This window comes from Anomaloglossus baeobatrachus, chromosome 2 (genome assembly GCF_048569485.1).
Source record: "Anomaloglossus baeobatrachus isolate aAnoBae1 chromosome 2, aAnoBae1.hap1, whole genome shotgun sequence".
NCBI lineage: Eukaryota > Metazoa > Chordata > Amphibia > Anura > Aromobatidae > Anomaloglossus > Anomaloglossus baeobatrachus.
The window spans coordinates 788,426,038-788,439,220 of NC_134354.1; the positions used below are offsets into that span (position 1 = coordinate 788,426,038).

Consider the following 13,183-nt stretch of genomic DNA (forward strand, 5'->3'; position numbering starts at 1 on the left):
TCATTGGGCCATTTGACCCTTTATGCTGGGGACGCCGCTCCTAGAAATGTCGCTTGTGTCACAGATTTCAATCACTTTGTTTACATGAAAACTGTCTTCGTAAATGATCCCTACAATTGTCACCAGTAATGATCCCGCCTCTTAGGTTGTTATCCATGGGGGGCTCCTCGGGGGAGGGAACGTTATGCAAAATAGAAGAATAAATCTTTCACATTGGCTACAATATAACATGTCTCATTATTTCAGGTCTTCGTGGTCTGCCATGGACTCCTCCAGCTTTCTCAGCTCCTCCTTTCCGGCTACCTCAAAAGTTCAATCTCCACCATCGAGAAGCGATTTGGACTCTCCAGTCAGACATCAGGGATCCTCGCTTCCTTCAATGAGGTGACTGTACCGCCCCCGAGGAGCACACAGACATGTTATTCCAGTTGGAAGGTTGCTCCAAACTCCCGATAGCTGCCCGACTCTGCGGCCGGCTCCTTCACCCTCAGTCTACCAGCTCTCTCCACGTCTACAGATTCTGCTCATGTACAGGCCTTCTGCTGTGACGTACCCCTCCCCAAATTATTATGCAGGGGGTGGATATAGCCAGTGATCCCTCCTTTATCATCACCCACATGAGTAGAAAATATAAGATGGGGCAGTGTAGATATCACAATCCAGATCCCAACATGGATTCTGAACTTGGGCCAGATCTCTATGTAAATGCAGACCCCCGAACGAATAAAGCCCCCAGAATGAATTTACACCTCAAACTCCTAGGCTCATATACCCGGGTACAAAACGATTTTGAACTTTAAATCCAACCTCTGGACCATTAAAGACCCCACAATCAAGAGCAACCCCAAAATCAAATCCTTAAATAATCCCAGACCAATCCTCTAAATAGAGACAGACAAGCCCCTTACTAATCCTCTTTAAAGGGGTTGTTCACTGCTCAGAGGAGAGTAGAAGGGTTAATATTTTACTTGGGGGGGGATATAAAGATGGAGAAGGGGTGGTCTCAGTAGTGGACAACCCCTTTAATTGAGATCCCAGCACAGACCCCAAAATAAATAATGACCTCAGGATAAATTGACTCCAGACCCCCTCAGAAAATTGAGACCCCAGTCATTTCCTTACCGGCTCCTCTCTCCTGGGCTTAGTGAATGTGTCCCGGGGGTGAGGAGCCGTGAGGACAGTGATGTCACTAATAAAGGCAAAAAATCTTCCAGGCATCTGGGGGTGGTGAGTTGCGTCTAATCCCCCCGTGTTCCCCTCCATACCTGTCTCCCTCTGAAGTCCCTGGACGCCATTATCATTAGTATTGGCCTTATGCCCCTTGAGGTCCCCAGATGAGATGATTGTGAGGTTCCTCCTCCATCTCTACAGGTCATGAGCTCCTCCCGGATATATACAGTGCCTACAAGAAGTATTCAACCCCCTGCAGATTTAGCAGGTTTGATAAGATGCAAACTTCAAACATGAGCAGGATTTATTAACAGATGCATAAATCTTACAAACCAACAAGTTATGTTGCTCAGTTAAATTTTAATAAATTTTCAACATAAAAGTGTGGGTCAATTATTATTCAACCCCTAGGTTTAATATTTTGTGGAATAACCCTTGTTTGCAATTACAGCTAATAATCGTCTTTTACAAGACCTGATCAGGCCGGCACAGGTCTCTGGAGTTATCTTGGCCCACTCCTCCATGCAGATCTTCTCCAAGTTATCTAGGTTCTTTGGGTGTCTCATGTGGACTTTAATCTTGAGCTCCTTCCACAAGTTTTCAATTGGGTTAAGGTCAGGAGACTGACTAGGCCACTGCAACACCTTGATTTTTTCCCTCTTGAACCAGGCCTTGGTTTTCTTGGCTGTGTGCTTTGGGTCGTTGTCTTGTTGGAAGATGAAATGACGACCCATCTTAAGATCCTTGATGGAGGAGCGGAGGTTCTTGGCCAAAATCTCCAGGTAGGCCGTGCTAACCATCTTCCCATGGATGCGGACCAGATGGCCAGGCCCCTTGGCTGAGAAACAGCCCCACAGCATGATGCTGCCACCACCATGCTTGACTGTAGGGATGGTATTCTTGGGGTCGTATGCAGTGCCATCCAGTCTCCAAACGTCACGTGTGTGGTTGGCACCAAAGATCTCAATCTTGGCCCCATCAGACCAGAGAACCTTGAACCAGTCTGTCTCAGAGTCCTCCAAGTGATTATGAGCAAACTGTAGACGAGCCTTGACATGACGCTTTGAAAGTAAAGGTACCTTACGGGCTCGTCTGGAGCGGAGACCATTGCGGTGGAGTATGTTACTTATGGTATTGGCTGAAACCAATGTCCCCACTGCCATAAGATCTTCCCAGAGCCCCTTCCTTGTTGTCCTTGGGTTAGCCTTGACTCTTCGGACAAGCCTAGCCTCGGCACGGGTGGAAACTTTCAAAGGCTGTCCAGGCCGTGGAAGGCTAACAGTAGTTCCATAAGCCTTCCACTTCCGGATGATGCTCCCAACATTGGAGACAGGTAGGCCCAACTCCTTGGAAAGGGTTTTGTACCCCTTGCCAGCCTTGTGACCCTCCACGATCTTGTCTCTGATGGCCTTGGAATGCTCCTTTGTCTTTCCCATGTTGACCAAGTATGAGTGCTGTTCACAAGTTTGGGGAGGGTCTTAATTAGTCAGAAAAGGCTGGAAAAAGAGATAATTAATCCAAACATGTGAAGCTCATTGTTTTTTGTGCCTGAAATACTTCTTAATACTTTAGGGGAACCAAACAGAATTCTTGTGGTTTGAGAGGTTGAATAATAAATGACCTCTGAATAAACTTTTCACAATTTAAAAAAAAAAGAAAAAAAGAAATAACATTCTTTTTTTCTGCATTTTACACTTCCAGGCTGATCTACAGTCCAAATGTCACAATGCCAAGTTATTCCGAATGTGTAAACCTGCTAAATCTGCAGGGGGTTGAATACTACTTGTAGGCACTGTATATAGTAGTTTTCTCCGATATAAAGTCCGATACGTTATTACTGAATCAGGTCATGAGAAAGAGGCTTCAGTGGTGAGCGAGGACGTCTGAGGTCCATTGTGTCTGAGTCTGGGTCCACCAGGGGATCCTCCACACTGTCGTTGGGCCAGTCCTGGCCCTATGATTGGAGACCATTAATAAGATTAGATCTTTGTTTTATAGCAACATTTTTTTTTCCAGTTGATTAACTTGTTTTGAGCCATGTGGCCATACTTACTAATACAGAGCACTCATCATGAAGCCCCCGTAATCTCACAATGGGGGCTTTACTTGGCTCCAGATTCTTGACTTTGTTTTTCTGAGATGACAGCAGGCTCCATGGAATAACCACCATTTCTGCTCGCGCTCCTCGGCACACAAGTGTTACACTCATGGCCAAAAGTGTCATCACCCTTGAAATTGTTCCATATAATGAAGCATTTCTCCCAGAATATTATTACAATTACACATTTTGTTATATTCAGGTTTATTTCCTGTGTATTGAAAAAAACCCACAAAAAAACTGAGAAAAATACGGCAAATTGGACAAAATTTCACACAAAACTCCAAAATTGGTTAGGACACAATACAACACCTTCAGCTTAATATTTGCTTGAACCTTTTCCCCTGTGTAATAAACCCCGTCCATCAGTCGCCTCCTGTCCCCGTCCACAGCTTCTTCCTCCTCTCTCCTGGAATCTCACACTCGTCTTTATAAACGTCTCCAGGTCTCTCATATCTGAAGTTGTCTTCTCTCCTCTACTCTACTCTTCCTCTCCTCTCCTCTTCCTCTCCTCTCTTCTTCCTCGCCTCTTCTCTTCTCTTCCCTCCTCTCCCTCTTCTCTTCCTTTCTTCTCTTCCCTCCTCTCCTCTCCCTCTCCTCTCCCTCTCCTCTTCCTCTCCTCTCCCTCTCCTCTTCCTCTCTTCTCTTCCCTCCTCTCCCTCTCCTCTCCTCTTCCTCTCCTCTCCTTCTCCTCTCCTCTTCCTCTCCTCTTCTCTTCCTCTCTTCTCTTCCTCTCCTCTCCCTCGCCTCTTCTCCTTCCTCTCTTCTCTTCCTCTCCTCTCCCTCGCCTCTTCTCTTCCCTCCTCTCCCTCTCCTCTCCTCTTCTCTTCCTCTCCCTCTCCTCTTCTCTTCCTCTCACTCTTCTCTTCTCTTCCTCTCCTCTTCCTCTCCTCTCCCTTGCCTCTTCTCTTCCCTCCTCTCCCTCTCCTCTCCTCTTCCTCTCCTCTCCCTCTCCTCTTCCTCTCCTCTTCCTCTCCCTCTCCTCTTCTCTTCCTCTCCTCTTCTCTTCCTCTCCTCTTCTCTTCCTCTCCTCTTCTCTTCCTCTCCTCTTCTCTTCCTCTCCTCTTCTCTTCCTGTCCTCTCCTCTCCTCTCTTCGCCTCCCCTCTCCTCTTCTCTTCTTCCAATCTTCAGATCTCTCCACAGGTGTGAATGGAGTTTAGATCCGGACTAATTGCTGCCACTTCAGGACGGTCCAGCACTTTGTTTCCATCCATTTCTGGGGCTTCTTGAAGTGTTTGGGGTCATTGTCCCCTGACCCCTGACCTAGGACGCACCCCCAGCTTTCTACACTGGGTTCTACATTGCCACCCAGGATCCTTTGGTAATCTTCAGATTTCATGATGTATTGTACACAGTCAGGACCCCCATTGCCAGAGACAGCCAAACTACCCCAGAACATCTCTGCCCTCCACCATGTGTGACTGTAGGGGCTGTGATCTTTAGTTTGTAGACTCATTCTATTTTCGGTAAAGCGTAGAATGATGCGCTTTATCAAAAAAAAGGAGACCAACTGTTTACTTTAAACCACAACTCTTTACTGGACAATTCCTTGTCGTTCAGAACTTTACCATCCAGATAGGGGACACATATCTTCCAGAACATTACATTTTAACTTTGCATTAACAGACACAATTCAGCTTCCATCTCTGTGGCGTCTGATCTAACTGCGCCGGTGAGTCCCAGAGCAACCCAGTCCAGGGTTACAGAGAACACTGTGATGGTCACCATCCCTTCCTGCAGTCCCACCTCATCCAGTCCAAGGTTACAGAGAACACCATGATGGTCACCGTCCCTTCCTGCAGTCCCATCTCACCCAGTCCAAGGTTACAGAGAACACCATGATGGTCACCGTCCCTTCTTGCAGTCCCATGTCCCACCTCACCCAGTCCAAGGTTACAGAGAACGCTGTGATGGTCACCATCCCTTCCTGCAGTCCCACCTCATCCAGTCCAAGGTTACAGAGAACACCATGATGGTCACCGTCCCTTCCTGCAGTCCCATGTCCCACCTCACCCAGTCCAAGGTTACAGAGAACACGTTGATGGTCACAGTCCCTTCCTGCAGTCCCATGTCCCACCTCACCCAGTCCAAGGTTACAGAGAAAACCTTGATGGTCACCATCCCTTCCTGCAGTCCCATGTCCCACCTCATCCAGTCCAAGGTTACAGAGAATGCTGTGACAGTCACCGTCCCTTCCTGCAGTCCCATCTCATCCAGTCCAAGGTTACAGAGAATGCTGTGACAGTCACCGTCCCTTCCTGCAGTCCCATGTCCCACCTCATCCAGTCCCAGGTTACAGAGAACACCTTGATGGTCACTGTCCCTTCCTGCAGTCCCATGTCCCACCTTATCCAGTCCCAGGTTACAGAGAACACCTTGATGGTCACCGTCCCTTCCTGCAGTCCCATGTCCCACCTTTTCCAGTCCAAGGTTACAGAGAACACCTTGATGGTCACCGTCCCTTCCTGCAGTCCCATGTCCCACCTCATGCAGTCCAAGGTTACAGAGAACACCTTGATGGTCACCGGCCCTTCCTGCAGTCCCATGTCCCACCTCATCCAGTCCAGGGTTACAGAGAACACCTTGATGGTCACCGTCCCTTCCTGCAGTCCCATGTCCCACCTCATCTAGTCCAAGGTTACAGAAAACACCTTGATGGTCACCGTCCCTTCCTGCAGTCCCATGTCCCACCTCATCTAGTCCAAGGTTACAGAAAACACCTTGATGGTCACCGTCCCTTCCTGCAGTCCCATGTCCCACCTCATCTAGTCCAAGGTTACAGAAAACACCTTGATGGTCACCATTTCTTCCTGCAGTCCCATGTTCCATCTCATCAAGGAGCCATAATGACCGGAGTAAAGCTTTGCACACCCGGACATCTAGCGGGACACCGCTCGGTTGCTTAACTATAGCACACTCCAGTAGAGGTTAACACTGATACTTCATTTTATGGAACAATTTCTAGGGTGCCAACACTTTTGGCCATGGCTGTCTGCTGTTCTTTATCAGATGAGATACATTCTCACTAAGTCTGTCCAATGCTCGGGCGCTGGTTGTACCCGGCTTCTTCTCTGCTTGGTATGAGAGCCGGTTGTTGTGCTTTGATTTTCCACCTGTTCAAGCCGTAGAGTTTTTCACATTGATTAATTTGCAAATTGCTCATTGAGCAGTCGCTCGGCATCACTCACACCCCACCTGTATGGCCCGAACATGTCACACCTCCCACCCCAATCCTAATCATGATGACACAGAATTAAAAAGGCTTTCTGGAATTTTATTACAAGACATAGAATCACACTTTGTCATCTCCTCTCTGTGGTTTCGCCTGATACTGTAGCTTAGCTTTTCATTGGGGATGAGCTGCAGTACCAGACACAGCCACATGGGTGACAGTGACACTGCAGTATTCACTGGGATTGAAATATACTGTTCAGACAATCCATTTTGACCACTTCACACTCATAGAGCTATACTTTAATTATTATGGTATAGTCTAAGACCATTTCACTTCTACAGCTTGCATGTATTATAATACACTGCAAGCTGCTCCATTCTGTTCAGTTGCGATCCTGACAGTCCGGGCTTCTTATTGGCTCAGTGTCCCCTACTGTGCCTGTCTTCTGGATGTGAATGTAAGCACTATACTGAATTGACATACATATGATCTCATTTACATTAAGGAAGAGCCTGGAGGGACCAGAGATGGAGCCAACAGCAAACCCAAACTGTCAGGATTGATGGGCATTCAGCAGCTTGCAATGTGTTGTAATACATGCATGCTGCAAAAAAAAAACCAACAGCATGGTTAAAAGTTTTCAAATAAAATTGCATACATAAATCTTTATCTGATTTAATACCTGCAGCTCTCGGTGCGGTGCCGAGGGTGACACGTCTCTGCCAGGTCATCACTTAGGACTATAATGGTTCAGCTGAGAATATTGGAAAGTTTGTGCAATATTTGTGGTCCCTTGTAACTTTTCTGTTAATTCTGGTTTCAGATTGGGAACACCGTGCTCATCGTCTTCGTCAGCTACTTTGGGAGCAGAGTGCACCGGCCGCGGTTTATCGGTGGCGGGGCTCTGATTGTCTGCGCTGCTGGATTTATCATGTGTCTACCTCACTTCATCATGGGGCGATATGAATATGACAAATCTATTGCCAGTAAGTGAAGGATCCTGGGGGGCTGTTTGGGAGTTCTGTAAAGGTAAGAGCTTAATGTTGGAATCCTTATTGGTTTAGGGTAGGAAAGGGATTAATGCCCTGGTGGGCTAGAGAGGGGAGGGGGCTAATGTGAGAATCCGAAATGGTCCTGGTGGTCAAGGGTAGTTGACAAATAAATGGCGGACTGCCTACTTGGTAGTTCTGTAAAGGTAAGGGATTAATGTTGGAATCCTTGTTGATTTAGGGTAGCAAAGGTATTAAGGCCCTGGTGGTCTAGAGAGGAGAGGGGGCTAATCTGAGAATCCTAAATGGTCTTAGCTATCAAATTTCTCATCTAGGGCAGAAGATAAGATAATCTCCGCTTCCTCGGTGCTCCAGGAAGCGGTAAATAGTTAACACAATTAGCCCTGGTGCTCTAGAGTACTGAAGAGGTTCATGTCCGCTTACCAGGTGGTATAGTAAAGACTATGGATAACGTCACAATTATACATATTTGATGTGGCGATAGGATTAATGCTTGCATCCCTGGTGGTCCACAGTAGTGCTGAGGTTGATACCTGCTATAAGGCAAATGGTTAATATTTGCATCCCTGGTGGTCAAGTGTAACAGAGGGGTTAATGTCTGCTTCTCCAGCAATCCACTGGGGAGGTTAATGTCTGCTTCCCTGGTGGTCTAGGGGAATGCAGAGATGAATACCGGGTAGCCAAGAGCAATGAATGAGTCTATCATTTTCCCTGGTGGTCTAGAAAACCAATTGACATGTATATATGCCCCTCAAGAATAAGGTTGTGCAATCAGATATAAAAAGAACTTCTTGTAGCGCAGGGGTTAATATTTATATCATTATGGATGTAGGAAAATAGGGGGTTGAGGTTTGCTTTCCTGGTGGTCTAGGGTTGTTCAGATGTAAACACAAACTTCCCTGGTGGCCTAGTGAAATGGAAGAAATCAACATCAAACATCTGGTGGTCTCCACAAATGTCCATCACTCTGTATATAACATAGTGCAGGAGACACATCCACCATGGAAAGCCGAGACCCCAATACAGGAGCATTCACCTCCGTCTCTCTATAACAGGTGTCTACAGTAACTCCACCGATATCTGTCAGCCCGGAGCCACGAACCACAGCTCCAACACCAACCACTGTGTGACCAAGGTCCAAAACCACAACATGGATGTGCTGTCCATTCTCTTCATCGGGCAGATTCTGCTCGGGATCGGGGGGGTCCCCATCCAGCCATTCGGGATTTCCTACATTGATGATTTTGCCAGCAAAAGAAACTCTCCTCTGTATATAGGTAAGAACATAGCGTGGGCTTCATATATTACATTACTGATCCCGAGTCACCTCCTCTCCAGAGCTGCACTCACTATTCTGCTGGTGCAGTCACTGTGTACATACATTACATTACTGATCCTGTGTTACCTGCTGTATTATACTCCAGAGCTGCACTCACGATTCTGCTGGTGCAGTCACTGTGTACATACATTACATTACTGATCCTGAGTTACCTACTGTATTATACTCCAGAGCTGCCCTCACTATTCTGCTGGTGCAGTCACTGTGTACATACATTACATTACTGATCCTGAGTTACCTCCTGTATTATACCCCAGAGCTGCACTCACTATTCTGCTGGTGCAGTCACTGTGTACATACATTACATTACTGATCCTGAGTTACCTCCTGTATTATACCCCAGAGCTGCACTCACTATTCTGCTGGTGCAGTCACTGTGTACATACATTACATTACTGATCCGGAGTTACCTCCTGTATTATACTCCAGAGCTGCCCTCACTATTCTACTGGTGCAGTCACTGTGTACATACATTACATTACTGATCCGGAGTTACCTCCTGTATTATACTCCAGAGCTGCACTCACTATTCTGCTGCTGCAGTCACTGTGTACATACAGTACATTACTGATGGCGAGTTTCATCCTCTTTCTATCTCTTTATCTCTCTTTCTTTCCATCTTTCTATCTTCTCTCCTCTCTGGATGATCGTGTAATGTATTCTCTCCCGGGGTCCGGGCTCTCTCCTCTCCTCTCCGGATGATGGTGTAATGTATTCTCTCCCGGGGTCCGGGCTCTCTCCTCTCCTCTCCGGATGATCATGTAATGTTTTTTCTCCCGGGGTCCGGGCTCTCTCCTCTCCTCTCCGGATGATCGTGTAATGTATTCTCTCCCGGGGTCCGGGCTCTCTCCTCTCCTCTCCGGATGATCGTGTAATGTATTCTCTCCCGGGGTCCGGGCTCTCTCCTCTCCTCTCCGGATGATCGTGTAATGTATTCTCTCCCGGGGTCCGGGCTCTCTCCTCTCCTCTCCGGATGATCGTGTAATGTATTCTATCCCGGGGTCCGGGCTCTCTCCTCTCCTCTCCGGATGATCATGTAATGTATTCTCTCCCGGGGTCCGGGCTCTCTCCTCTCCTCTCCGGATGATGGTGTAATGTATTCTCTCCCGGGGTCCGGGCTCTCTCCTCTCCTCTCCGGATGATCGTGTAATGTATTCTCTCCCGGGGTCCGGGCTCTCTCCTCTCCTCTCTGGATGATCGTGTAATGTATTCTCTCCCGGGGTCCGGGCTCTCTCCTCTCCTCTCCGGATGATCGTGTAATGTATTCTCTCCCGGGGTCCGGGCTCTCTCCTCTCCTCTCTGGATGATCGTGTAATGTATTCTCTCCCGGGGTCCGGGCTCTCTCCTCTCCTCTCCGGATGATCGTGTAATGTATTCTCTCCCGGGGTCCGGGCTCTCTCCTCTCCTCTCCGGATGATGGTGTAATGTATTCTCTCCCGGGGTCCGGGCTCTCTCCTCTCCTCTCCGGATGATCGTGTAATGTATTCTCTCCCGGGGTCCGGGCTCTCTCCTCTCCTCTCCGGATGATAATGTAATGTATTCTCTCCCGGGGTCCGGGCTCTCTCCTCTCCTCTCCGGATGATCGTGTAATGTATTCTCTCCCGGGGTCCGGGCTCTCTCCTCTCCTCTCTGGATGATCGTGTAATGTATTCTCTCCCGGGGTCCGGGCTCTCTCCTCTTCTCTCCGGATGATCGTGTAATGTATTCTCTCCCGGTGTCCGGGCTCTCTCCTCTCCTCTCCGGATGATCGTGTAATGTATTCTCTCCCGGTGTCCGGGCTCTCTCCTCTCCGGATGATCGTGTAATGTATTCTCTCCCGGGGTCCGGGCTCTCTCCTCTCCTCTCCGGATGATTGTGTAATGTATTCTCTCCCGGGGTCCGGGCTCTCTCCTCTCCTCTCCGGATGATCGTGTAATGTATTCTCTCCCGGGGTCCGGGCTCTCTCCTCTCCTCTCCGGATGATCATGTAATGTTTTTTCTCCCGGGGTCTGGGCTCTCTCCTCTCCTCTCCGGATGATCGTGTAATGTATTCTCTCCCGGGGTCCGGGTTCTCTCCTCTCCTCTCCGGATGATCGTGTAATGTATTCTCTCCCGGGGTCCGGGCTCTCTCCTCTCCTCTCCGGATGATCATGTAATGTTTTTTCTCCCGGGGTCCGGGCTCTCTCCTCTCCTCTCCGGATGATGGTGTAATGTATTCTCTCCCGGGGTCCGGGCTCTCTCCTCTCCTCTCCGGATGATCGTGTAATGTATTCTCTCCCGGGGTCCGGGCTCTCTCCTCTCCTCTCCGGATGATCATGTAATGTTTTTTCTCCCGGGGTCCGGGCTCTCTCCTCTCCTCTCCGGATGATCGTGTAATGTATTCTCTCCCGGTGTCCGGGCTCTCTCCTCTCCGGATGATCGTGTAATGTATTCTCTCCCGGGGTCCGGGCTCTCTCCTCTCCTCTCCGGATGATCGTGTAATGTATTCTCTCCCGGGGTCCGGGCTCTCTCCTCTCCTCTCCGGATGATCGTGTAATGTATTCTCTCCCGGGGTCCGGGCTCTCTCCTCTCCTCTCCGGATGATCATGTAATGTTTTTTCTCCCGGGGTCTGGGCTCTCTCCTCTCCTCTCCGGATGATCGTGTAATGTATTCTCTCCCGGGGTCCGGGCTCTCTCCTCTCCTCTCCGGATGATCGTGTAATGTATTCTCTCCCGGGGTCCGGGCTCTCTCCTCTCCTCTCCGGATGATCATGTAATGTTTTTTCTCCCGGGGTCCGGGCTCTCTCCTCTCCTCTCCGGATGATGGTGTAATGTATTCTCTCCCGGGGTCCGGGCTCTCTCCTCTCCGGATGATCGTGTAATGTATTCTCTCCCGGGGTCCGGGCTCTCTCCTCTCCTCTCCGGATGATCGTGTAATGTATTCTCTCCCGGGGTCCGGGCTCTCTCCTCTCCTCTCCGGATGATCGTGTAATGTATTCTCTCCCGGGGTCCGGGCTCTCTCCTCTCCTCTCCGGATGATGGTGTAATGTATTCTCTCCCGGGGTCCGGGCTCTCTCCTCTCCGGATGATCGTGTAATGTATTCTATCCCGGGGTCCGGGCTCTCTGCTCTCCTCTCCGGATGATCGTGTAATGTATTCGCTCACGGGGTCCGGGCTCTCTCCTCTCCTCTCCGGATGATCGTGTAATGTATTCTCTCCCGGGGTCCGGGCTCTCTCCTCTCCTCTCCGGATGATCGTGTAATGTATTCTCTCCCGGGGTCCGGGCTCTCTCCTCTCCTCTCCGGATGATCGTGTAATGTATTCTCTCCCGGGGTCCGGGCTCTCTCCTCTCCTCTCCGGATGATGGTGTAATGTATTCTCTCCCGGGGTCCGGGCTCTCTCCTCTCCTCTCCGGATGATGGTGTAATGTATACTCTCCCGAGGTCCGGACGCTTTCTGCTCCGCAGGTTGCACAGTTTATGATTTGCAGATGGAATATTTGCTGATAATTTCCATGTTTCGGCGTCTGGTTTTGGGGGTAATCCGCGGATAATGGGGCGTCCTGTATAATGTGCGGTGCTTTCGTGTCACAGATCGCAGCTCTCCGCGGTCTTCTGCTGATCAGACCCGTCTGTGCAGGATTTTAGTGTTTTTTGTCTTCTCGGTTTAGCGGATAAATCCTGCAATGTGTTATGAGCTCGCAGTGATGAGATCATGAATAGTGAGCGCTGATTGTTTCTCGGCTGCTTCTTCCTCTTTGTTGGCTCCTTCTTCTGCTTTTCTTGCTCTCCGTCTTCTCTGATCCTTTTATCCCTGTTTATTCCTTTCCTGATTTGCTTTCCTCCATTCGCTCTTCAGTTTCTCCCTTTCTTCTTTCCTTTTGTCACTGTCCCACCACGTGTCCATCCCTGCTCTGCCATTTCTCCTTCCCACAACTGTCCCTGCCCTGCCACGTCTCTGTCCCTGCCCTGCCACGTCTCTGTCCCTGCCCTGCCACGTCTCTGTCCCTGCCCTGCCACGTCTCTGTCCCTGCCACGTCTCTGTCCCTGCCCTGCCACATCTCTGTCCCTGCCCTGCCACGTCTCTGTCCCTGTCCTGCCACGTCTCTGTCCCTGTCTTGCCACGTCTCTGTTCCTGTCCTGCCACGTCTCTGACCCTGTCCTGCCACATCCCTGTCCTGCCACGTCTCTGTCCGTCTTGCCACGTCTCTGTTCCTGTCCTGCCACGTCTCTGACCCTGTCCTGCCACATCCCTGTCCTGCCACGTCTCTGTCCGTCTTGCCACGTCTCTGATCCTGTCCTGACACGTCTCTGTTCCTGTCCTGACACGTCTCTGTTCCTGTCCTGACACGTCTCTGTTCCTGTCCTGACACGTCTCTGTTCCTGTCCTGACACGTCTCTGTTCCTGTCCTGACACGTCTCTGTTCCTGTCC

The 13,183-nt window shown here is 49.5% G+C and overlaps 1 protein-coding gene across 4 annotated transcripts in view; it reads left to right on the forward strand.

The window, feature by feature from the left end:
• Positions 1-13,183, forward strand: part of SLCO2B1 (solute carrier organic anion transporter family member 2B1) — a 185,305-nt gene that overhangs the window by 85,630 nt on the left and 86,492 nt on the right. For all 4 annotated transcript variants that reach the window (XM_075337646.1, XM_075337645.1, XM_075337648.1 and 1 more), the window contains exons 3-5: positions 247-384; positions 7,268-7,430; positions 8,510-8,731. In XM_075337646.1, coding sequence (XP_075193761.1) covers positions 247-384; positions 7,268-7,430; positions 8,510-8,731 — 523 coding nt within the window. The remainder of the gene's footprint in view (positions 1-246; positions 385-7,267; positions 7,431-8,509; positions 8,732-13,183) is intronic.